Source organism: Enoplosus armatus, chromosome 1 (genome assembly GCF_043641665.1).
Source record: "Enoplosus armatus isolate fEnoArm2 chromosome 1, fEnoArm2.hap1, whole genome shotgun sequence".
Classification (NCBI taxonomy): Eukaryota; Metazoa; Chordata; class Actinopteri; order Centrarchiformes; family Enoplosidae; genus Enoplosus; species Enoplosus armatus.
The window spans coordinates 3,563,193-3,584,417 of NC_092180.1; the positions used below are offsets into that span (position 1 = coordinate 3,563,193).

The following is a 21,225-nucleotide window of genomic DNA, read 5'->3' on the forward strand; positions in this document are numbered from 1 at the left end:
TAGTTGACACAGTATTTATGACATTTAAGCACAAACAAAACAATCTTTGATGGGTCCCAACCCCCAGGATGAAACTGCTTTATACAATGCTGCAACTACAGGTTCGTCAGCTTGTTTCGTTGATTAATCAATTGATTGTTTGTTTGTTTTTTTAAATAGAAAATCACCCAGAGCCCAAAGTGACACCTTTACAATGCTTCACAACTAAAATAAATATATAAATACATGAAATTATTAAATTATTACAAGGAAAAAGCAATTTATTATTTATTACGAATGTATTTTCGGTCAATCGACTAATCAATTAATCATGTACTACTTGTATAAACTGTTGGGTAATTTAATCTATAAATCGTCTTTTATAAGCCCTTCATATGTTTTGTATGTAAAATCTTAAATTGTAAAGTAACGAGTGACTAAAGCTGCCAAATAATTATAGTGCAGTAAAAAGTAAAACATTTCCATCTGAATTGTAGTGAAAATACTCAAGTAAAGTACCTCAAATTTGCACTTAAGTACAGTGTACTTGGTTACATTCCACCGCTAAATAAATTATACTTCAATATCTTGAATAAATGGTAAATTGAAGTTGAATGAAGACGCATATCAAGGAGAAACAAAATGACACCAGAGGTCACTTCAGGTCAGTTTCTTCCTCCACTTCTTCTCTTATTCACTGTAACGTCGAAGCCCTCTCCCTCTCCTCTTACTCCCCTCTGTGCAGTTGTTAATCTGCAGTGTGTTTGAGCTCTTGGTCGGACTGGAATGTGTCTCGAGTGTTTGGGCCAAACTGTCCCGACACATTACAGCACCAGCAGATCACTGAGCCAGGTTACCCGACTAGAAGAGGACCCGGAGTCCTCTGGATCTGTAATCGTCCTGCTTCACCCGTTTGACTCGACTGAACCGCTGCGATGAATCAAAGCAAGGTCGAATTTGAGCCTTTTGAATATTCCTACTATGATTATTCAGACTGGTACTCAAACAACCCAGAGCCCACCAAACCACCCAAAGAGTGAGTACAAAACCGCCTCTGAGGATACTTTCAAGTTTAATTCAGAACTGAAGACGTCTCTTTGTAGTATTGTCAAGCGTTGACTCTATGTACAAGTGCAGTATAGGAGTGAATTAGCTGATTGCTGGTGACATGATAGCAGAGAGGTGGTGATTTTAGGTGATTTCCCTTGTTATTGAGCTTATTTTGTACTTTTTTTAAAGAACTAATCAAATCATCTGGATCACTTGCCCAATAGCGATCTTAGTTAGTTATCAGTTAGTGCAAAAATTGTGGCAAAATATTTGCAGTAGCCGTTCTTGAACGAGGACATTTCAACAGTTTTAACAACATTTCTCTGTCTATTGGTTTACAGTAAATAACAAAATGGATTTTGTTCAATGTGGTTGCCTTTTTGTCACAGAGTTATTTTACCATGTGACCCCACAGCGGATGACAGGCTCTTCCACATATGCATGGTGTCCATATCTGTAAGTATACTCAAGTACGAAAACAAAAGTGACTGTACATCTGAAAAGTAGAGTGCTGGTTCCCGACCTTTTGTCCTGTGACCCTTTACAGCCAAGTAATGTCTATTCATGGTAATGGATGTGTCTATGAGCTGTCAGGGGAAAAAATGATGTAAGTAAAGTCTCACAATAAGAATTAGTGTACTGGCTAGATACGCAAACATACAGTACATACCACACTATTGTATCCGTGGTAGATACTTCTACTAGGAATTCAACTCACTGTGTTTATCTACGACGTCTTATTTAAAAAAAAGTTCAAAATGTGAAAATAAAAAAGAGGTTTCTTCTCAATAAATACAAGTTGTGTTGTAAAAATAGAATAAACTGTCAAATTAGCTGGAGTGTCCCTCATGCCAGGAAGAAAACAACCGTATCAGATGTCAAAGATCAACGTTAATCTAGTAAACACACATATAGTCTACAGGAGTGAAAGTAAAAAGGTCAAAAGTGTTCTACTTAGTTACTTCGAATGTTGTATTAGCAACACATTAGCCTCAGAGCAAAGCTAGTGGCTAGCTTGGTTAGCAGTAAGCTGATCACAGAAACATTAAATGAACAAATCACAAAACAACAAACACAGAGGAGCTGTAATAAAAGATAAAACAGATAAAGTTTTCTAACAAGGGCATATGGGGATTAGCTAAAACATGGGTCACTAACAGGCGGACTGTGGTCCGAGTCCGGACCCAGACTCCGCCCTATACGGACCCGGACCTATAATCAATAAATTATTGAGGGATTTTAAATTTTTTAACCGGCGCAGCTTTTCTAGTATTTGCGGCGCTGGTTTACCGGCTCAAGAAACTCACAGACCAATTGCGTACGAGTTACGCCGGCCCACGTGATGCTGCTCAGCCAATCAAATCTGTGCATTCCAGGCGATAAACTCTGTGACTCTGAACACAGACAGACGAGAGAGGTGAGAGGCGAGAGACCGACACAGGGAGAGAAGACACATTATTTATTGTGAAACTGGTTGAGACTGTTAAGATGTGAAACAGTTAACAAAGAAAAAGGGAAACTCAAGCTGCTGCTACGCTTTATTTTGTTTTTCTAATATCAAGCACTTTATTTTAAGATGCACAATTTTATTTTTAAATGCAGCCCTTCTTTTAGTTAATGAGAGAAGAACATTATACATATCTACAGTATTATATATCTGTAGAGTTCAATGTTAAGTGACAATAAATATTGTCAGAATGTTTTTGAATCGTACTTTCTTTATTTGATTTGACGGTCAGTTGTTGTTGACATGCAGACGTTGATACAACTACGAGATATCACACTAAATTACAACGCAAGTTAGACATTATGATGTTCCGGACCTTCGCTTGAGGATATTTTCTCTAACTGGACCTCTTCGATCTTTAGTTGAATACCCCTGAGCTAAAAGATGTCTGTCAATATTTGCTGAGTCACAGGTCGGACAAAATGGTGGACGTAACAATGGGATGTTCAACCGGAAACAAACTGCTGGTGTCAGAATACAAACAGTTCTGGGTTCCACATTATAAATAGCTATAAATGTACATCAGTAGACCCCAAACAGAGCATTGAAAAATAAAAAGATCTACACTACAAAGCATGAGTGGAAACTTCCATCAAATCCTTAAGTGCTTTTTTTTTCTATGAATCTTTGCTTCAGGCAGACGTTCAGTTTAACGATGTTAGCCATCATTTTGTCCTCCTCTTACTGTACACAGAGATTTCCCTGTTCAGTAAATAATAAGCGTAATAAACTGTGACAGCTGGGTCACTGCAGCTGAGCAGAAATAACAAGACGTTGTAGTCTGAAGAATGTTCTCAGCAAAATGAGGTTCTTTGTACAAGGCGCTCATGACTCGAGATTTTCACTCGCTCCATCCCAACTTCCATCTGCAAAGCTGCTTTACTTTGTTATTTCATAGAGCTGCATAGTTTTAATGATACTGTAGCTAGCAAGTACTATGCATTCACTGAAAATAAACTGATTTGTTTGAAGCCGCAAGTTACGTACTGTAGCAGGTATCGACCAATCAGCTGGTGACCTGTCTAGTTGAGAATGTCCTTTGACAAATTAAAATAAATAAAACATTCAACTCAACGTCCGCTTACTATCTTTTAACCACGTCATGGTCTGTCCAGAATCAGAATCAGAAATACTTTGTTGGTCCCCGGGGTGATATTATACAGCGTTATGTCCATGTTATGATATGAGCAAATGTCTAAGTCGACATTTTCAGCTGAGACTCACAAGGGTTTTAGTTGAATTTCCGATACGTATCGTGCAAAGATATTTTGTTGTAACCCTAATGTGGAAGTGTTGTATGGTCTGAGACGTAAGTCCTGATGGATTTCATCTTTCTCTGTAGCTGGTGATCATGTTAATCCTGGCAGCTCTCACCAGGAAAAACAAATTCTGCCAAGGATTTTCAAGAGGATCCTCCAGTATCTTCAGGTGAATTTTGGGAAGTCTAAGAGATAAATTGGACTTTTGGGTTTGTCTCATATTATCTAAATGTTCCTGTATGATCTCTCAGTCCAGCCAACTTCCTGGATCAGACTCAGAAAAAAGGCATGGCCATGGCTGTTTTTGGACTGGTGTTCAGCAAGCTGGCAATGCTGGTGATCACGCCGGACCCTCTGCCTTTCTCCAAAGACACTCCAGCGGACATTAAAGGTGGACATTTTGTATGTTTGATGAAGAAAGGAGCTGCATCCATACATGTGCTATGTGTTGTAGTGCTTCGATGATTACACTCATGGTTCTGATGGGAGCGCTGGTAATAAAGGACAAACATATTAATTCAAACTTTTTACGTTTTAGATAATTGGAATTAAACAACATTTTGTCTAATCCCAGAATGTAACAAGTTTTTAAATGAAATAAAGGGAACACATTTTCCTTTTTAAACACATTATATTAAGATGATTGTACATGATAAGTAGTAACTGGTTGGCAGTAAAACGACTGAACGTACAGACAAAAGGGAAATCCTAAATGTTGTATGTGCTCGTAAGACAAACCTGTATTGATTCGGAGGTTGGACTTGAAGCCACAATGTGTTCAATTTGAACCTTTACAAGGTCAAAAAAAGACACAGTGAACTGAACCTCTGCACATAGTGGCTTTAACTTACGTTTCAGTACATTTACGTGAGCTTCAGCTTGTAAACTAAGAGAGCAGGCATGGCGATTAAATGATTTAAGGAACCCTGAATAAATAAGAGTCTGATGAGAAACACCTTTTATGAGTTACATAGACTACTGGAACAAAAGCTAGCTTGTAAATGGGGCAGAACTTGAGCTCCCTCCTTTTGTTTAGTCAGTATTGAGTATCCTAAGAGAGGGCACGCATCAGGGAATGATACATTCCTTTCTTTTATCCCGTGTTTTTCAGAGTACATGAAGATAATCGCCATCTTCTACTACCCAGTCCTGTATTATCCCCTGCTGGTCTGTGGCACTCTGCAGCACAAAGCCGGTTATGTGTTCGGGACGCTCCTCTCCTTCAGTCACTTCGGGGTCCTGGTGTGGCAGAAGTTCGACTGTCCAAAGACTCCGGAGGTGAGACATCAACGACGTGTAAATGCTCCATGTCAGGGGTGGGCGATATTGATAAAATCTATAATCATAACATGAGTAATTTTATATCGCGATATTGAAATATATCATTATATAAAATCCAGTAAATTTGATGTTAAAAACTTGATTAGCAGCATTGCCCACAATGGCTTAAAACAACCAGGATTTGAAAATGTTCGACATTGCACCGCCTGATAATAGTTTTTATAAGCCTCATTAATTGTTTTTTTTAGCCACTTGGGGGCAGCAGAGTAAGTTGCAAACACAACACTGACATATTATCACCTTATAAAGTTGTTATGGGGCACGTGTTAGCAAACGGTTGCCTATTTACACATCCAGCTCAAAAGGAGCAACATTCTTGTTTCAATCCAAATGGCGAATATAAGCCCAATATAGGATGTACCTCTTTAGCTACTAAATGCTCCACTTTCTTCACTAGCTAGTTGCTAACTTTCTTTTTCTGTGGTTTGGTGCTGGCCAGGTAGTGTGCAATGGGTTTATTAGACATTTTTTGTTGAAAACAGCTACCTGACACCGATAAGATCGAACCAAAACAAATACCTGAAAGACGCTAAAATGCTCTGAAGGGGAAGTGCAGAGTCTGGTGGAAATTCTCTGTAGTTTCATCACTTTCTTACACATACTATTAATATAAAGTATTGATTGCTGCAGCTTTAATCTTGGGTAGAAAAGAAACTGTTGACAGTGGATTATCCGGACTAATTGTCATCTTTGCTCTTTTCCTCCTCACAGATCTATAAGTACTATGCTCTGCTTGCCAGTCTGCCTCAGTTGGCCTGCCTTGCATATCTCTGTGTCCAGTTTCCTTTGCTGTTCGTCAAAGGACCAAAGACTGACGAGGTGAGAAAAGACACAATACAAACATCAACATTCAGCCAACACAAAAGTACCATTTGTGCTCTGATGAAACATGGTTCAACATGTCGTATGATATATGTGTAAATACCAATAATCTCAGGCTGTCTCTGGTGCAGCTGGAGAAAGAAACATGAATTTCAACTATATAAAACATATCCATGATTACTGTAAGCAGCTTGTGCAGAGCGGAGTGGGTTTAACTCAGCGTCCTTGAGCAGATTACGATGATGGAGGTGATATTTTGTCCCCTTCAAACATATTAATACAACAGAGTTTTCGTTTTAACATCAGATTTTAATCTGTCTACAGTTTTTACTAAATACGAACTTTTATTTTATCTTAAGATTTTCTTGTATATTCATTTATTCTTGATAAGAACAAATTGTTATCTCACTATTAAAAATGATGGTTTTCTTTTCATGTCATGATTGATTGAAGCTCAGTGTTTATAGCTCACAGGAATGTGCAGCATCAAGACCCCAAATCACACCGAATACAACAGACGTCTCCTCGAAATCATGCTGAACCCCTGAAAGAGTCACTTTTATCAAAGTTTTCCACTGAAAATTATAAAGGAAATTAAACCTGTGACCTTCTAGTAATAACATCATTTAGCCACTTTCTCGTATATTGACTCATCTTAAGTGATGCTTTGAATGTTTTGCTCACAGGACCTCGACAGCAGCTACTACAACAACTATGTGAAGTTACTTCTCAAGAAAAAGTCCTCATCTGCCAGGTGAATGGAGATAAGGCAACCATTTTATGATTTCTTTCCCCCCTCTGTAGTTTACTTCTTTTGAGATCACATGTCACACAGAACATAGCATCCATTTGATCATTGGTCTAGTATATGAAAATAAAATGCAGTACTTTTATTACACTTCAAGTTCAATTAAGACATGAAATGTCAAAGAGGTCAATAAAGAGAAAGTAGGAAACAACAGAGAGGACACATAATAATGGAAATAAACGTGAGCAGATACATAAATAAAAACATACATTTGAAAACATTAATCATTAGGTTACATACAGAAGGAATGTTGCTTATATCTCATTTCTCAATAATTCAATTGAGATTAAGACTTGTGGATATGAAATGTAAGTTATTTTCTGGTTCTTGTTTTCCATCATTTAAAATAATGTCATTGGCTTCTCACTTGTATTATTTGCTTGATGAGCAAAATATCCTCCAGTTTTCAATATGAACAAAATATTTTATTGTGTCGTCTTCACATTTACAAAACCTCGCAGTGATTTGGTGTTATTGAACTGTATAGTTCAGTATATGAAGATGAAACGAGGCTGATATGATGGAGGTCATGATTGTCGTGTGTGTTTTAATGGAGATTTGTAGGTTTTAAAGTGTGTTTTAGATGCAGTTTCACAAAAACAAAACATAATAACAACAAAAAGTAGTACTGTTACTTTTAATTAATAAAATAAGTGGAATGCGTCCTCCTCTCCTGCTTATACTACTTGGAAACAGTCAGATTTAAATGATAATATACTGCCATATGGATATTGTGTATGAACGTATATCTATATTATTATTAGTATATCGTTATTATATTTAAATGTAATGTAGATAACATGATTTATCGTCTGTGTTCATACATGTTGTAGCTCTTCAACTGCAGACAAACCAACACTGGCACAGAGAATACTGGAGGTGCCTAAGAGTTATATTTATGTTCCGGAAAAAGGTTTGTGCACGATATGTTTTCATAGCAGTAATATTGTCACGTTCTGACTCACTCTCTGAAGACTGACATTAGTTTATCTAAACATGTTAGTCAGTGTGTGCAGCGATGGTGAATCCTGGCGGTGACTGAAATAAGGTCTGCCGTGATAAAAGCGATGACTTATTTTGTCTTTCAGTGTTTCGTTTTCCTCTGAAGTTGGCTGTCTCAGCATTCGTTGCCTTTGTGGCGATTTATCACGTAAGTCGTCCGTAGACCGTCGTCACGGCAAAGCATAGATACTGCTGTTTATCTCTGTGGAGCTTAAACACATTGTGCGAATGTGTTCACCTCTCAGACGGCGTTGTTGTTAGTCGTCCTGGTGGTCCCCACTCTCCATATTGTCCGCGCTGGTATTGATGAAAACATCGCCTTCCTGTTGATGGGGTTTGGGATCGTCCTGTCAGACGACAGAATGGAGGTCGTCAAAATTGTGACCTTCTATACTTGGTTGCTGGAAGGTACGTGGGGCTACTTTTTAACGAAAAGCTGGGAGTGCATCGTTATAGAATAAGCGACTAATTTTGCTTTTCTTTTCCGCCATGTTGTTTGTCAGTGTGCTACCTCTGTGCGATGACCCTGTCTTGTTTGGTCAGTCTCATCATGCTCATGAGGTCCATGATACTTCACAGGTGAGTGCAGTAAAACCCAGCAGAGAGGAGTCACTGATTACTGAAGAATGTATGAAAAACAAGATCTAAACACTATTTACATCAACTTATGAAGTTGACATGGTGACCGTGTTGCCTGTTTACACATCCTGTAGAGAGAGCAACATTAGCATTCATTTGAAGTCTATATTCGCTCTCCTTTTAGCTCCGGTCTGGTCTCCACCAACTGTTTTAATTATGTACAATGCAACGCTCTGGGACGTCTTTCAGTGCTTTTCAGGACAGTGATTCATGGTTTGTACTCGACGACTCAACCAGGAGTTTCATGTCCGTCCATGTGTTGGAAATAGAGTCACATTTTCTGCCACCTGATTTAACGCCGTCGACTCCTCTTTGTTGCTTTGTTGTGCTTGAGATCAGATTCCCAGAACTTCCTGTCTGGACCTAATGGACCACTGGTTTTAATTGTGTTTCAGGTCAAACCTGAAGGGACTGTATAAGGGAGACATTTACAGCATTTACAACAGCCAGAAGACCATCCGTCCATCTAAACCTGGTATTGTCTGTTGGATGGGCTTGACAGGATACCAGGCTGCAATCGTCTGCCTCGGTAAAGCTCATACAATACACAAATAAATAAACAAATTCATCCTTGCTTTTTACTTTATTTAACAAAAAAATATAAGTAATATTCTATATTTTTTATTTTAGTTGATTTTGGGTCAGTCCCACATACACCATCCTGCTGCCAGAAATACTCACTGGAGCACTGAATGTGTATGAATCCACCGCAAAAAATAGTCCCCAACAAATGAACTGTGCCCAGCTGTTTTAGGAAATTAATCATCCTTTTGAAAATGAAAGTTTTTATATTTGTGGGGAACAAATATAAAAACAGAGACAGACTTTGCTCTCTCATAACAAAGCAGTTTTTAATGAGCTGTTTTATTAGAGAAGCTTGGTAAAAATGGCCTGTTTCCGTCTTCTGTTGGCAGGAATGGCTATTCAGACTGTTGTGTTTTTCATCTGCTTCTTGTTCCTGGTGTTTTTGATCATCATCCCCATTTTTTACGGCCGTAACATCTTCGTCTTTGAAATTGCGGGAAAGGCGTGGTGAGTCAGCGACCTTTCACGTAGCTCTTTTTCATTTTGTGACATTACTCGATTTTACTTGAGAATATTTGATTCTTTTCTTTTTTTTTCATTGTCCACGTTCGTGATGTCTCAGGCCGGCCTGGGTCACAATGCTGCTGGTTACAGTGCTTCAACACCTGACTGCTAAGTTTGCTTTCATCAAGAAGGAATCGGGTACGAGAGACTTGAACAACAGGTATGTTTCCAGCTCATCTGATCGCCCAATAGGCTGTCCAACTCTGCTGCTCCACCCACTCAAAAAAAACAGCAGAATATTAGAGACATCACTTTCTCACTGGGAAATAATAATGATTTGATTGTTAAATGAGGACTGTAGCTAACCTTTGAGGACCCTGAGGTCATGTCCTCTGTACTTTTGTCTGGGAATTTGGCGGATGTGGGGGACCTTTAGTAACCTAGGGGGAGTTTCATTTTACACTATAAAACTGCTGGGTATTTTGTAGACTGAGTCCAGTATTTTTAGACTTTGTATATTTAAATTTGACTACCTTCAGCTGACAAATAAATACATTAATAAATAATAAATGACTCAATATGACTTTGGCAGTTTGGGATTGGTCAGAGCATCTATCTGCGAAGACAACCATCTTATGTCAATAAATATCTGACGGTGATTTCCAGAGAGAGTCTGTTCCTCCTGACGTACCTGCTGTTCCTGGTCAACGCCGTGGTGGGACTGATAGTCGCAATATGGAGGATGGTGATAACAGCTTTGTACAACATCATCCATCTCGGTCGTATTGACATCAGTCTGCTGCACCGCACCGCAGAGTCCTACGACCCAGGTATCATTTTATACAGTTTTTGGACAATGGAGCCCTCTGGCATTGAGGAATAAGCTGTATCAAGCTTTAGGTACGCAGACAAAAAGAAAAGGTGTAGGCAGAGATATCTTTTTTTCGCCATGGTCTCAGCCTGACTTTAGTTATGCCCTGTGACCTTTGACCCCATTCAGCCTACCGATACTACATCCACTCCCTGAAGGTGGAGGTCAGCCAGTCACACCCGGTGTTGAAGGCTTTCTGTGGGCTGCTGCTGGACATGATGGTCGAGTTTGGCAGAGCTGGACAGAAAATAAGAGACGCAGAGGAAGGTAGTGACCCTGAACCGCAAACACACACACACACACACACACACACACACACACACACACTGTAACACGTCGAAAGTGGTTGGCAATTAGCTCAATAGCATGTTATCATGTATTCAGTTAGCATGGCACCATCCAACATTTAGCATGTTAGTGTAATGTGTTAATATTAGAACGGCAGCACGCCATATTAGCACTAATCCTGTCCTGCTGGATGTGCACTAATTCTGACCAAGATTAATCTTCTGGGGATGAAAAATATCTGCATCCTTTAGTTTTCACTCTTGAGCGACCGACAAACTCAGCCATCTCTAGACCCACGCTAGCATGGCTAAAGAGCAGTTAACTTGAAGTGTTTAAACTTCCAACATGTGGATAAACACTTTATTGTTTCTCCAAAATATCTATATTTCTCAACGAGGAAACACCCACCTTGTTTTAATCTTCCACAGGGTTGTTTTTGGGTTTCCCACATGAGGATGTTGTACAGTTTTTTCTGTCTCAGTGTGAATCAGTATGATTGGAGCTGCAAGGTTTCTGAAACATACATACACCTATAAAGCTACATGCTGTACGTTCGTGGACCCTCAACCCCTCAGTTTGGTGTCTCATTCTGCCCTGACAGCCTGCTCCTCCATGCTTTCAGGGATTCAGGAGAATAGGCCGAGCAAGGCGACCAGCAGACGGAGGATTCGCTCTCGCTGGCAGCTGCTGTACACGCTGGTCAACAACCCGTCCCTGCTGGGCTCCAGGAAGCACTTCCAGACGCAGCAGACCTCGGAGAGCGTCCTGAACGGGACCCCCAACCGCAGCTCCAAGAAAGGCAGCAAGAAGGAGGCCGGCAAGCCTGCCGCCGAGCCGGTCCAGCCTACTGACACCCCGACAAATCCAGATAAAACTGACTAAAGGACTACAGCGTAGATGGCAGTATACTCCAAACAGAATCCTTTCTACAGTATCTGCACACGACAACTACTTTATGGCTAAGGTTAGGGAGAGATCGTGGTAATACACTATAGTTAATACATGGTTAGGGTTGTTTTTGGTTGTATTTTTGTGTGTTAAGACTTCCAATGTGATCTTGTTTGGAGTACACTGCCACTGTCACAGATGATGGCACGTGAATGAAGTGAAACGTTAGTCAGGGTTTATCCGAAAGGGTCTGTAATGTAGGTCAAATCAGGTACACGGTGGCAAACTTAAAACTAACAGCACGTTTGTTGTTTCCATAATACAATTTCTAAGCTTCTCCAGTAACATCCCAATAAAATAAAGACATTATCTATCTGCTGTCTTTAGAGTTCGTAACCCCCTGACACACATCTGTTGCTGATGTGTTCGTCCTTCATTACAGATTGCTTGGGTAAGCCCTGCAAGCCTGGATCACCCATAAGGCAGGTGGGCAAGATGCCTCTTGGTCCCTGACACTCAAGGGCCCCATAAATAATGTATTCACATGTAAATAAGAGACTAAAATAAAAACTCACCAAGAAGCTAACAGGGGCTCCAATTTCCAAAACAAACATTGCCACTTAACAAAATGTAATTAGTAATATGAGATCCCTCCGGCTCTGACAATACGACGACAGTGCCACTTTAAGAAAAACATGTCATTGCGTTCTGCTTCTGCAGTTCTGTTGAGGCCTTTTAGTGATAAATATTGATACACACAATGTGAAGTGCCAGTACTGATCAATGGCGGCATCAGAACCGGGATTGGAAGTCATTTTTGCCTCGGGTTAATGCAGTTATGTCGACACACGCTGGTTCTCAATGTGTACTCAGTTCACCATGCTTTCCATTTCTTCTGAGTCCGTCAAATGGAGTTTGTAAGATAATGGAGGTCAGAAATTTATGACATAGAGCAAGGACATTTCTCATTTACGAACTTCACTGTAACCTTTGGGTTTTACGCTTCTAATTACAATGTAATATGTTAATATTATTGGCTAGAAGTTTATGTGCTGTAAACAGTTTCTACATGATGACATATTGAGGTTAATCACATTGCATACTTTCACATATAGCTGCCTGTAGTCTTCTCGTGTTACACGACGTATTCTTTATGCTACGAATAAACTGTCAACAAGTTGACTGCTGAAGAAAGATTAAGGGTCCAAATAGAAAGTACAGGTATCTGTTAAATGTATGACTTCATTTATATCCTGTTTTAAAATTATAATAAAATATATAAACACATCAAAATATATTGATCTGTAATTGTGTCTCCCATGTGAATCTCTAATCTTCTACAAATAGTGTTGCAATTTGACACCTTTATTAATAGTTTAGTTTTTATTAATCCCTTTCATTTCATTTGGATTCATTTTATTATTCAGTCCAATCAAAGAAATTATTTAAACACCTGCAGGGCTCTTTTGGTCCTCCATATGTTTTGGTCCTCCTCATGCAGAAAGGACAAATGTTTGGTATGAACTTATAAAAACCGGCTAACTAAGTAACCACTTTGAATGCTGGTCCTAAAGAGAGAAGACGAGAGACGGACAGATGAGCGATCATTCAGCATCACTTTGTCAAAACTTTATTGAGGCACGTGGGATTAGGATCAGGAGAACACTTTGGTAAAAACACACTGTTTCCTTTATTACAGAAGCAAACAGAGACCCAAAGTTATTCCATGAGTCAGGAATATTTACACAAGACACAGCATACTGCGACTCACGACAACAGGCAGCATGCAGGTCTTCTAACACGGTACTCCGGGAAACACAACAGGACGGACACATGACCCAGATACAAGGCAGTGACGTCACATTGACACTCAGAAGAGCTTGTACTGTTAAACTCTGCAGTAGACTTGGCAGATGATACTGAACTAACAGAGAGCTTATATATTTTAAACACCCAGTTTTTATTCGACATGAAAACGGTTATCTTTATGGGAAATGTTCACGGTATAACTGGACAAAGAGCTCAGAGCTGCTGTTTTTTCCTCTTTGAAACAACACAGGATTGCGTTTCTGTATTTTAAAGCTACTGCACTCGTGATACAACAGCACAAATTTACTTTAAGTACTTCAAAGCAGAATATTGGTATCTTTTAGTTACAGTTAACCTGTTTACTACTGTCTACATCTAGTTCACACTTTTCCACGCATGTCACATGTGATACAAGCTTTGTTACGTGTTTTTTTTTCTCGTTAGTAACCGCCGTCCTCATCCTGACACCAGTTGGCAGAAATCAGGTCAATTTGTTGTGTGTTCTCTGTCATGTTTTCACCTACTAGCTGTTTATTACGAACAATTAAATTAAGTTTATAATCATTTATTTGGAAAATTGATAATTTCCTGGCAGAGGCTTCTTCCTCTGGCCGTTTGTGCCGTTGGAAACTATTAACTGATGAAATAATGTTCATACAGAGACTTATGCTCAATTCTTAAAAAACTTTGGGACCCATTTATGGTTAATTTCAGGGTTGACTTAACGGACGGCGTCATATATCTCCAAGTACAAACAGAACGCTGCTTTACAGCTCATCGTTATCGTTTGACCCCTTTTCTGTTCTTCTGTCCGTCAAGTGGAATATCTCCAAACAGACTTTACTGACGTTTGGTACAAAGTTGAACCATGGACCAGAGAACATGACCAGATCCAGCATTTCTTATGGGATTTCTTAACATTTCTGTCTCTTATGAACTATTGCACTCACTTAAATCAATTGAAAATATCTTCTTTATGCTGTTTTGTGCTAAGCTAAGCTAACAGACTGCCGCTCTCTTCTAACGCTCTGCAAGAAAGCGAATTTCCCAGTAGGTCAAACTATTCTCTGAAGAAGGCGTCTGGCTGAGATACATCACCAATGATATTTGAATGGAATATGAAGCTGCACAGACATTGAAAGCACAACACTGAAACTGAAAGGAGGAAAAAGAAGCAGCGATATTTCCAGCAACAAGGTTAACGTAGTCTGAACCCAGATGTTTGTCTGGAAAACATCCACTGATGTTCGACAGAGCCTGGCAGCTGGTCTGGTCACTGAATGTTGCAGCTCGGGGTGTGGTTTAAAGCAAGCATATTTTGAATCTCGTCAGGTCATTGTGAAAGTAAGCAATATTTCTGGTCTGCCTTCACAAGTCTAAAGTGAACTAAACCATTGGCACAAACTGATATCAAATATCCTGTTCTACCCTTTCAACCAAATGTAAAACAAAATGCGATGTCATGTCAGAAACAGTCAGCGATTACTGATTTGGATATTTGTAGTTACTTATAATATTGACTGCCTCAGCTCCCAAAGGTAACCTGTCACTATACTCAGATCCTACCTCACAGTTGTCTAAGTTCCCCCGACACTGGGACAAACTAAAGGACTCAGTCATGATACTTTCCTCTGTATCTGCCTCTTTCGCCCCGTCTCCGCTCTCCGTCTCCGTCTCCCCCTCCTCCTCGTCCAGCTGGCTGCCGTTAATCTTCCTCTGGGACTCGGTGTGAGACGCGTGGACGTTAAAGTTGGCGGTGAGGTTCCTCTCCATGTGGTACTGGTCTTTGGCCTTCAGGATCAGCTTGTAGGTCTTGCTGCGGTATTTGTACACCAGGTGGAAGCATGTTGCTCCGAGGAGAGGCACAGTGGACACGGTCAGGAGGCAGATGCTGACCGAGATGATGATGAGCAGGTTCGGTACCCTCCTCCTGGTGGTGAACAGCACCTGGACCTCGCAGTCCTCACCTCTGTAGGTCAGACACAGGGAGTAGTTGGTGCCAGGGCGTAGACCGCTGAACAGATACGTGTTGACGCCCTCTTTGATCCTCGACCACTGCACAGCTGAGTGTTTGCGGTCGGCAGCGACGCACAGGTACAAGCCATTTGACTGGACTTTTTCAGGAACGTCTGAAAGGTCTCGACGCTCTTCGCTGTCAGGGTGTAAGCTCTCCGATGTGGTGGCGGTGGAGGCGGTGGCGGTGGCCCGGTTGGCGCTCTTGTATCTGGGTATGAGAAGAGGATTGAGTCGCACTGTCGCCTCTGTTTCTGACACCCCTAATGCAATGACACCAAAGTCAAATGTGTACTGCTTGATATCATCCAGGCTCCCGTTAAGGACGTGGCTAGAGATGTATCTCGTATTTGCCGTCAAGTCACATTTGCCCGCACGTGATGGATTTCTCGTTGCCTCCCCAGAAGAGTTGATCTCCGCAGTGGGCGGGAAAGTGGGCACGATGCTCATTATGTCTTTCCTCTTAAAATCAGGGAGACGTACAGAATCAAAAACAGATGTTTTGTGTGTTGTTTGGTGTATAGATGGCTGTGTTTTGGTGTAAGTGGTCGCTGTTGTCATTTGTTTCACGGGTGTTGGTTTTGGTGAAGCCACCACCTCCACTGACACCGATTCCTCCGATGTTCCAAACTCATTTGTGGCCGAGCAGCTGTAGTTGCCGCCGTCTTCCTTCCTGAGGTGTGAAACGATAAGAGTCCCGTTATTGAAGACCTCGACAGGATTATGGGACAGTAAGGACTCCTCTTTTGATTCCGCTGAGTCATCCTCAGTGAACGACAAAGCCAGATCTTTCTTCAGGCTTTTGCTGCGAATGCTCCACATGACCAGCGGCTTTGGGTTTCCTGTGAATTCACAAGTCAAGACCAACGAGCTGCCCTCGTAGAAAGTTGTGTTATAAATATTTGGCTCCATTCGTATTGTGACATTTGCGCTTGTGCACTTTGACTCTGGCAATTTTCCGATCACTTCCCCTTTTAGCTTCTCTGGAGACGCACACATGATCAAATTCTGCCCTGGGACTGAGATGGTGGTCGTCGAGATCCAGTCTCGGAGCCAGTCGAGGGAGCAGGTGCATGCAAAAGGATTTTTATAAATCTGCAAATGGGACAAAGACACCAAACCCTCAAACGTCCCCTCAGCTATGGTTATGAATTTGTTATCATTTAGTCGGAGGGACCTCAGGTCTTTGAGGTTGGAGAGGGCGTCCCTCGGCAGGTGGACCATCTTGTTGTTGTTCATCTTCAACAGCTGCAGGTCTGTGAGGTTCTGCAGATCCTCCCATGGAAAGTCTTCAATTTTATTGTGGCTGATGTCAAAGTTACGCAGATGAACCAAAGGCGCGAGGGTCCCTTGTTCGATGGAGACGATCTGATTGTGGGCCATCCACAGCGACGTCACCCGGGTGACGTTGTCGAAGCTCCCCAGCGGTATCAAAGTGATCTTGTTAGCGGAGAGGCTCACAGTCGTAACGTTAGGAGGCAAACCATCCGGGACTTCGGCTAAGTCTTTGTAGGAGCATTCAGCAAAATGGCGCGCTTGTTTATCTGAGCAGGTACAGAGCTCAGGGCACCCGAGTCCGGCGGTGAAGACTGTGGCGATCCACAAAGAGAAGCAGAGGATGTCTGCGGCCGCCATGTTCTGCTCCTGTAAAACAGCGTCACAGTCCGTCTGTCAATCAGCATTTTAAACTTTTTAACAGCAATTTAAAAGGAAAACACCGGACGGGATCTGGCATTTAGAAAAATGAAGCACCAAAGCAAAATAAAGACGAATGATGATCACACATTAGTTACAGAATCTCCAAGTTATTTCTCAAACACACTGACAGCTGGTGGAGTCCTGACTGTTAATGCAGTCTGCAGCGCCGTCATTTTGTTTTCATGCACCGAACAGCAGATTTACAGGGTCGGAGCTGAATAAAAAGAAAGGGAGCACAAGCAGTTTCATGGCTCGTCCTCTAATAAACTGATTTGTTATTATTGCGGTTATTATTGAAGTTATTGCACGAACCCACTTTTAACATCTGGAGCATCTCCATACTTATAGCTCTAATAGCTTTTTGCCTGGAAGTTGCTTCTCAGATCCATATTCTTAATATGCGTTTGCATCAATCTACGTAATACGAGTCATCTTGACTATAATTTTGCTATTTTGGTCCCGGAGGAGGGATCCCTCCTCTGCAGCTCTTCATGAGGTTTCTTCCTTATTTCTCATTTAAAGGGTCATTTGGGAAGCTTTTCCAGACCTGCATCAAGGATCTAAGGATATAAAGTGTTATATTCTGTACAGACTGTAAAGCCCTCTGAAGCTGACTCGACTCATATCTCATCCTCGCACCTAATCATCATTCATTCTGTTGATGAAATGGTATTTTGGCAGTTTGATGTCTTTGTCTCTGACCGGCAGCAGACAGCTGATGGATGCTGTGAGTTAACATGTCTGTCTGTCAGACGAGAGGAAACAGAAGCCCCCTGTGGTTTGGTTTCAAACTACGCAGCAGCCTCCGGTGCTCTGTCCTCGGTGCTGAGAGGCGGCCGCACGTCTGACCTGCGGTAAACAAACAGCTGGAACTCCCTCTGTCATCTCACCATGAAACAAACATCGTGACTCTACATGTAATCTGACTCCGCGAGATCAAAGTTCATGTGTGCGAAGGCAGAGTCGACGCACATGAAACATTGATGCGGGGAGGAAAGAGGATCCCGCACCTCTGCGTGAGAAGCCTGGAGCTGGGTGAGAAGCTTACCTGCGTTTGTATTTTTGTTTCTGTGGAGAAATACGAATACGTCAGTCGGTGTTTGCAGTCAAAGCAGCGCGGGATGCGGAGCACATGTTGTTCTTGTTGAAGTTTGAAGATGAAGCCGAGTCCGCTTCTACATGGTGAAAACGCGCGTGTCCTCTGCGGGGCTGAATATATGTCACACGGACTTACCCCCCCCCCCCCCATCCTCCCCTCATCCTCCCCCCTCCTCACAGCTCAGGACAGAACAGCATCGACGTTTCCAAAAGAATTTAAAGGGGAAACGACCTTCAACATGACCGTCACTGTGTGCGGGAGACGGCGACTGATGTGAGGGCAGACTGTCGCTTTTATACCGCAATATTAATAATAACAATAGGCTACTAATAATATTAACACTAATGCTTATACAAATACTACTAATGTAATAGTAATAATGATTAAATTTCTTTCAAAAATCAAAGTATTTTACAAATAAAAAAGTTGTATAAGTAAGAACACTAAGATGGATTACAGACAGTAAAAATATGAAACTTAAAGGGAAACTGAGATGAAACACATCTGATCTGACGTCTGTAGCCCCACTGCTCATCTCTGCTGCTACATTAGCCGCTATTAGCACAACACACCCGACTCCCCCACCAAAAGAAGAATTAAAAGCAAGTAAGAGGAAACCTGAGGATAAAAGTTACTCTTAACTCTGTTGTTCAAAAGTTGATCATTTATTATCCTAAGAGGAAACAGGTGCACGTCTCCAAGTTCAGTTGGGTGATCTGCCTCAAAAAATAACCGACAATGTCTGAATTTACCCAAACACAGACAAAAGGAGGCGCTGCAGAGGACGAAAACCGCAAAAGAATAACCTCATGTGTTGATCTTTTGGGTACGTTTATGTTTAGTCAATAGGCTGACGTGTTTCGGCATGAAGCCTTCATCAGAGTGTACTTCTAATATGCATCGCGATGCCTTCAAACAACCAGGTGGACCGAGTGAAATGTTTCTTTTTAAGCTCCATTAATCAGTATTTTCATATTAAAGGGGTTTTACAGCGGTTCAGCATTGCACGTTTATATCGCTGTGGGACTCGCAAAGAGACAGATTAAACTGAAGCAGCAGAGGCCGAGATATCCTGACGTTTACTCTCTAGAATGGACCTTTGCACCGTCCTCTCCTGGTAAATGCTCGCGTTCATACCCTCAGTTTGTAAAACGGAAGTCGTAGTCTTTGGTCTTTGTGTATAAACAACAACAATATAATACAGTCCATTACAAAAACAACCACAAACGATGGCCTTAAAAATAAAAACAGCTCTGAATCTCAACAAGCAACAATGAGCTGTTGGATCTTCATTGACTCCCTGTTACTCCCCAACTTTTCTTCTCTTCTCTGCTGGAACGCTATAAGTTTGTTGTACGTAAGTGCAAAAACTGAAATAATGAAGATCTTAAAACTAAATTTTGACACTGGGAGTCTCAGGAACTCTAATCCTGTCGCTCAGCTGATACTGTGCTTTAGTGGTCAAACTAATTTTCAATTAAATGACCACAAACCAGCTGTTACACAGTAAAACTGGTAAAACTGGAGAACATGAAAAGTTTAATAATGACAGGATTTACTGCAGGCCTGTTTGTCTTCTCCCTGTGCAGCAGTTTGACCAACAATCTTCATTTTCTGCAGAAAAAAAAGATGAAACAAAGTGTGAGAGCTCTGCAGGGCAACACGAGGCGCCGAGACGGAGGAAACAAACAGAAAACAAACACATTTTGAGGAGTGATGCGTGTGTGTGTGTGTGTGTGTGTGTGTGTGTGACATGCAGTGGTTGATTAGATATGGGAGCACCAGGTGCAGGGAGCAGAGGGCAGCCTGAATCCTCTGAAGAAAGCTTGATTTGTTTAGTTCAGATCTAATCTCATCTTCATCATCCTGCCTGAAATCTCTCTGCATCATTACAACATGGAGAACTGAGGTTTCTTCTGCTCCTCCATCCCTCCTTCCATCGCTTAAAGACACAGATGTGGATTTCTCTACAGCTGCACGGTGAAATCATCAGCGTCCCTTTAAGCCAGAGAGGAAATCACAGCAGAGTTGGTTTAATATTCTGTTATAAAGTCTGAGTCACAGCTTATCAGCAAAAGCTTGAAGCACTTCGGAGTGTTATCTTATTATTTCAATTCAATGAGTTCATTTATTAGAAGACCGAGCCTCCGACAAACAATCAAACAAAATGGGATGTTCACAACAGCCCGTTTTTTTTATTAACTGTTAATATTTGGGCATTTTAATTTGCAACAGTTCATAAAACAACTTCAGGGTAACAGATTACGACGAGCGAGGAAAGTAAATAAAACAGTAGATTCAAATAGAGGCTACAAAGAACAAACACATTTAAAATGTGCATTACGGTGGAATAATATCCTCAAGTATGGAGATACAGTTGATGTCCAAGACGTTCATTTCAACATAATTGCGACACTAATTAAATGAATGTGCACAGCAGCTGTTACTGTTATTACTTTAGTCCCTGTTAGCAGCATGTGCAGCAGCTCTGTGTCCTCTAGATGGCAGCAAATGACCGGCGAACATTTCAATATCACACGGTGACACATCGCAGCAGGGAAGTGAACATGAGGATCAACTTTTTGACATGTCATGACATTTACTTTCATCTTTCCAGACATCTTATATCTGAAGATGAATCATAGATGTGTCTTTATTAAGTGTCTTTACTTGGAGTCTTCCAGGCAACAAATGGTTCCTTTAATAGAGTTTTAAATCACACTTGCATTAGATCATGTCAGTCAGACAGCTTCTTCTCAAAGCTACTGTATGTTATCATTATCATCATGGTTAGTTAGTTAGTTACAGTAGGTTTTAATTCCATGTCATGCCAAACATTTGACCCTTCCCACATGGGATTACAAGGCACTGATATTTATCAAACATCAAAAGATATAACACACATTTTCCAGTAACACATGTACAAAACTAAGAGAAAAAAAACATCCTGTACAACATTATATGTACGTCTTTACTCTCAAATAACTTATTTATGTGAAAATGTTCAAATAAATTGTAAATCAAATAGCATGGTGATGCCTGTGCATGTAGACTCAAAAAGACTGCACATAACAATGATGCCTCTTTAACAAAAACAATGGATCATACAGTTTCAAGTCACTG

At 41.0% G+C, this 21,225-nt stretch overlaps 2 protein-coding genes across 2 annotated transcripts; one reads left to right on the forward strand and one right to left on the reverse strand.

Moving 5' to 3' along the window:
* The first annotated feature begins 914 nt into the window (after nt 1-914).
* Nucleotides 915-11,477, forward strand: LOC139287561 (receptor for retinol uptake stra6-like). The gene is made up of 17 exons (XM_070908660.1): nt 915-1,015; nt 1,419-1,485; nt 3,879-3,964; nt 4,047-4,186; nt 4,907-5,073; nt 5,848-5,955; nt 6,645-6,712; nt 7,600-7,679; nt 7,855-7,916; nt 8,014-8,176; nt 8,272-8,347; nt 8,803-8,936; nt 9,322-9,439; nt 9,555-9,656; nt 10,061-10,266; nt 10,437-10,574; nt 11,218-11,477. Exons 1-17 carry the CDS (start codon nt 915-917, stop codon nt 11,475-11,477), a joined length of 2,076 nt encoding a protein of 691 aa, XP_070764761.1.
* Nucleotides 11,478-14,774: 3,297 nt separating this feature from the next.
* On the reverse strand, nt 14,775-16,940 carry LOC139288718 (immunoglobulin superfamily containing leucine-rich repeat protein 2-like). The gene has a single exon (XM_070910116.1). It carries the CDS (start codon nt 16,938-16,940, stop codon nt 14,775-14,777), a length of 2,166 nt encoding a protein of 721 aa, XP_070766217.1.
* Between the last annotated feature and the right edge of the window lie 4,285 nt (nt 16,941-21,225).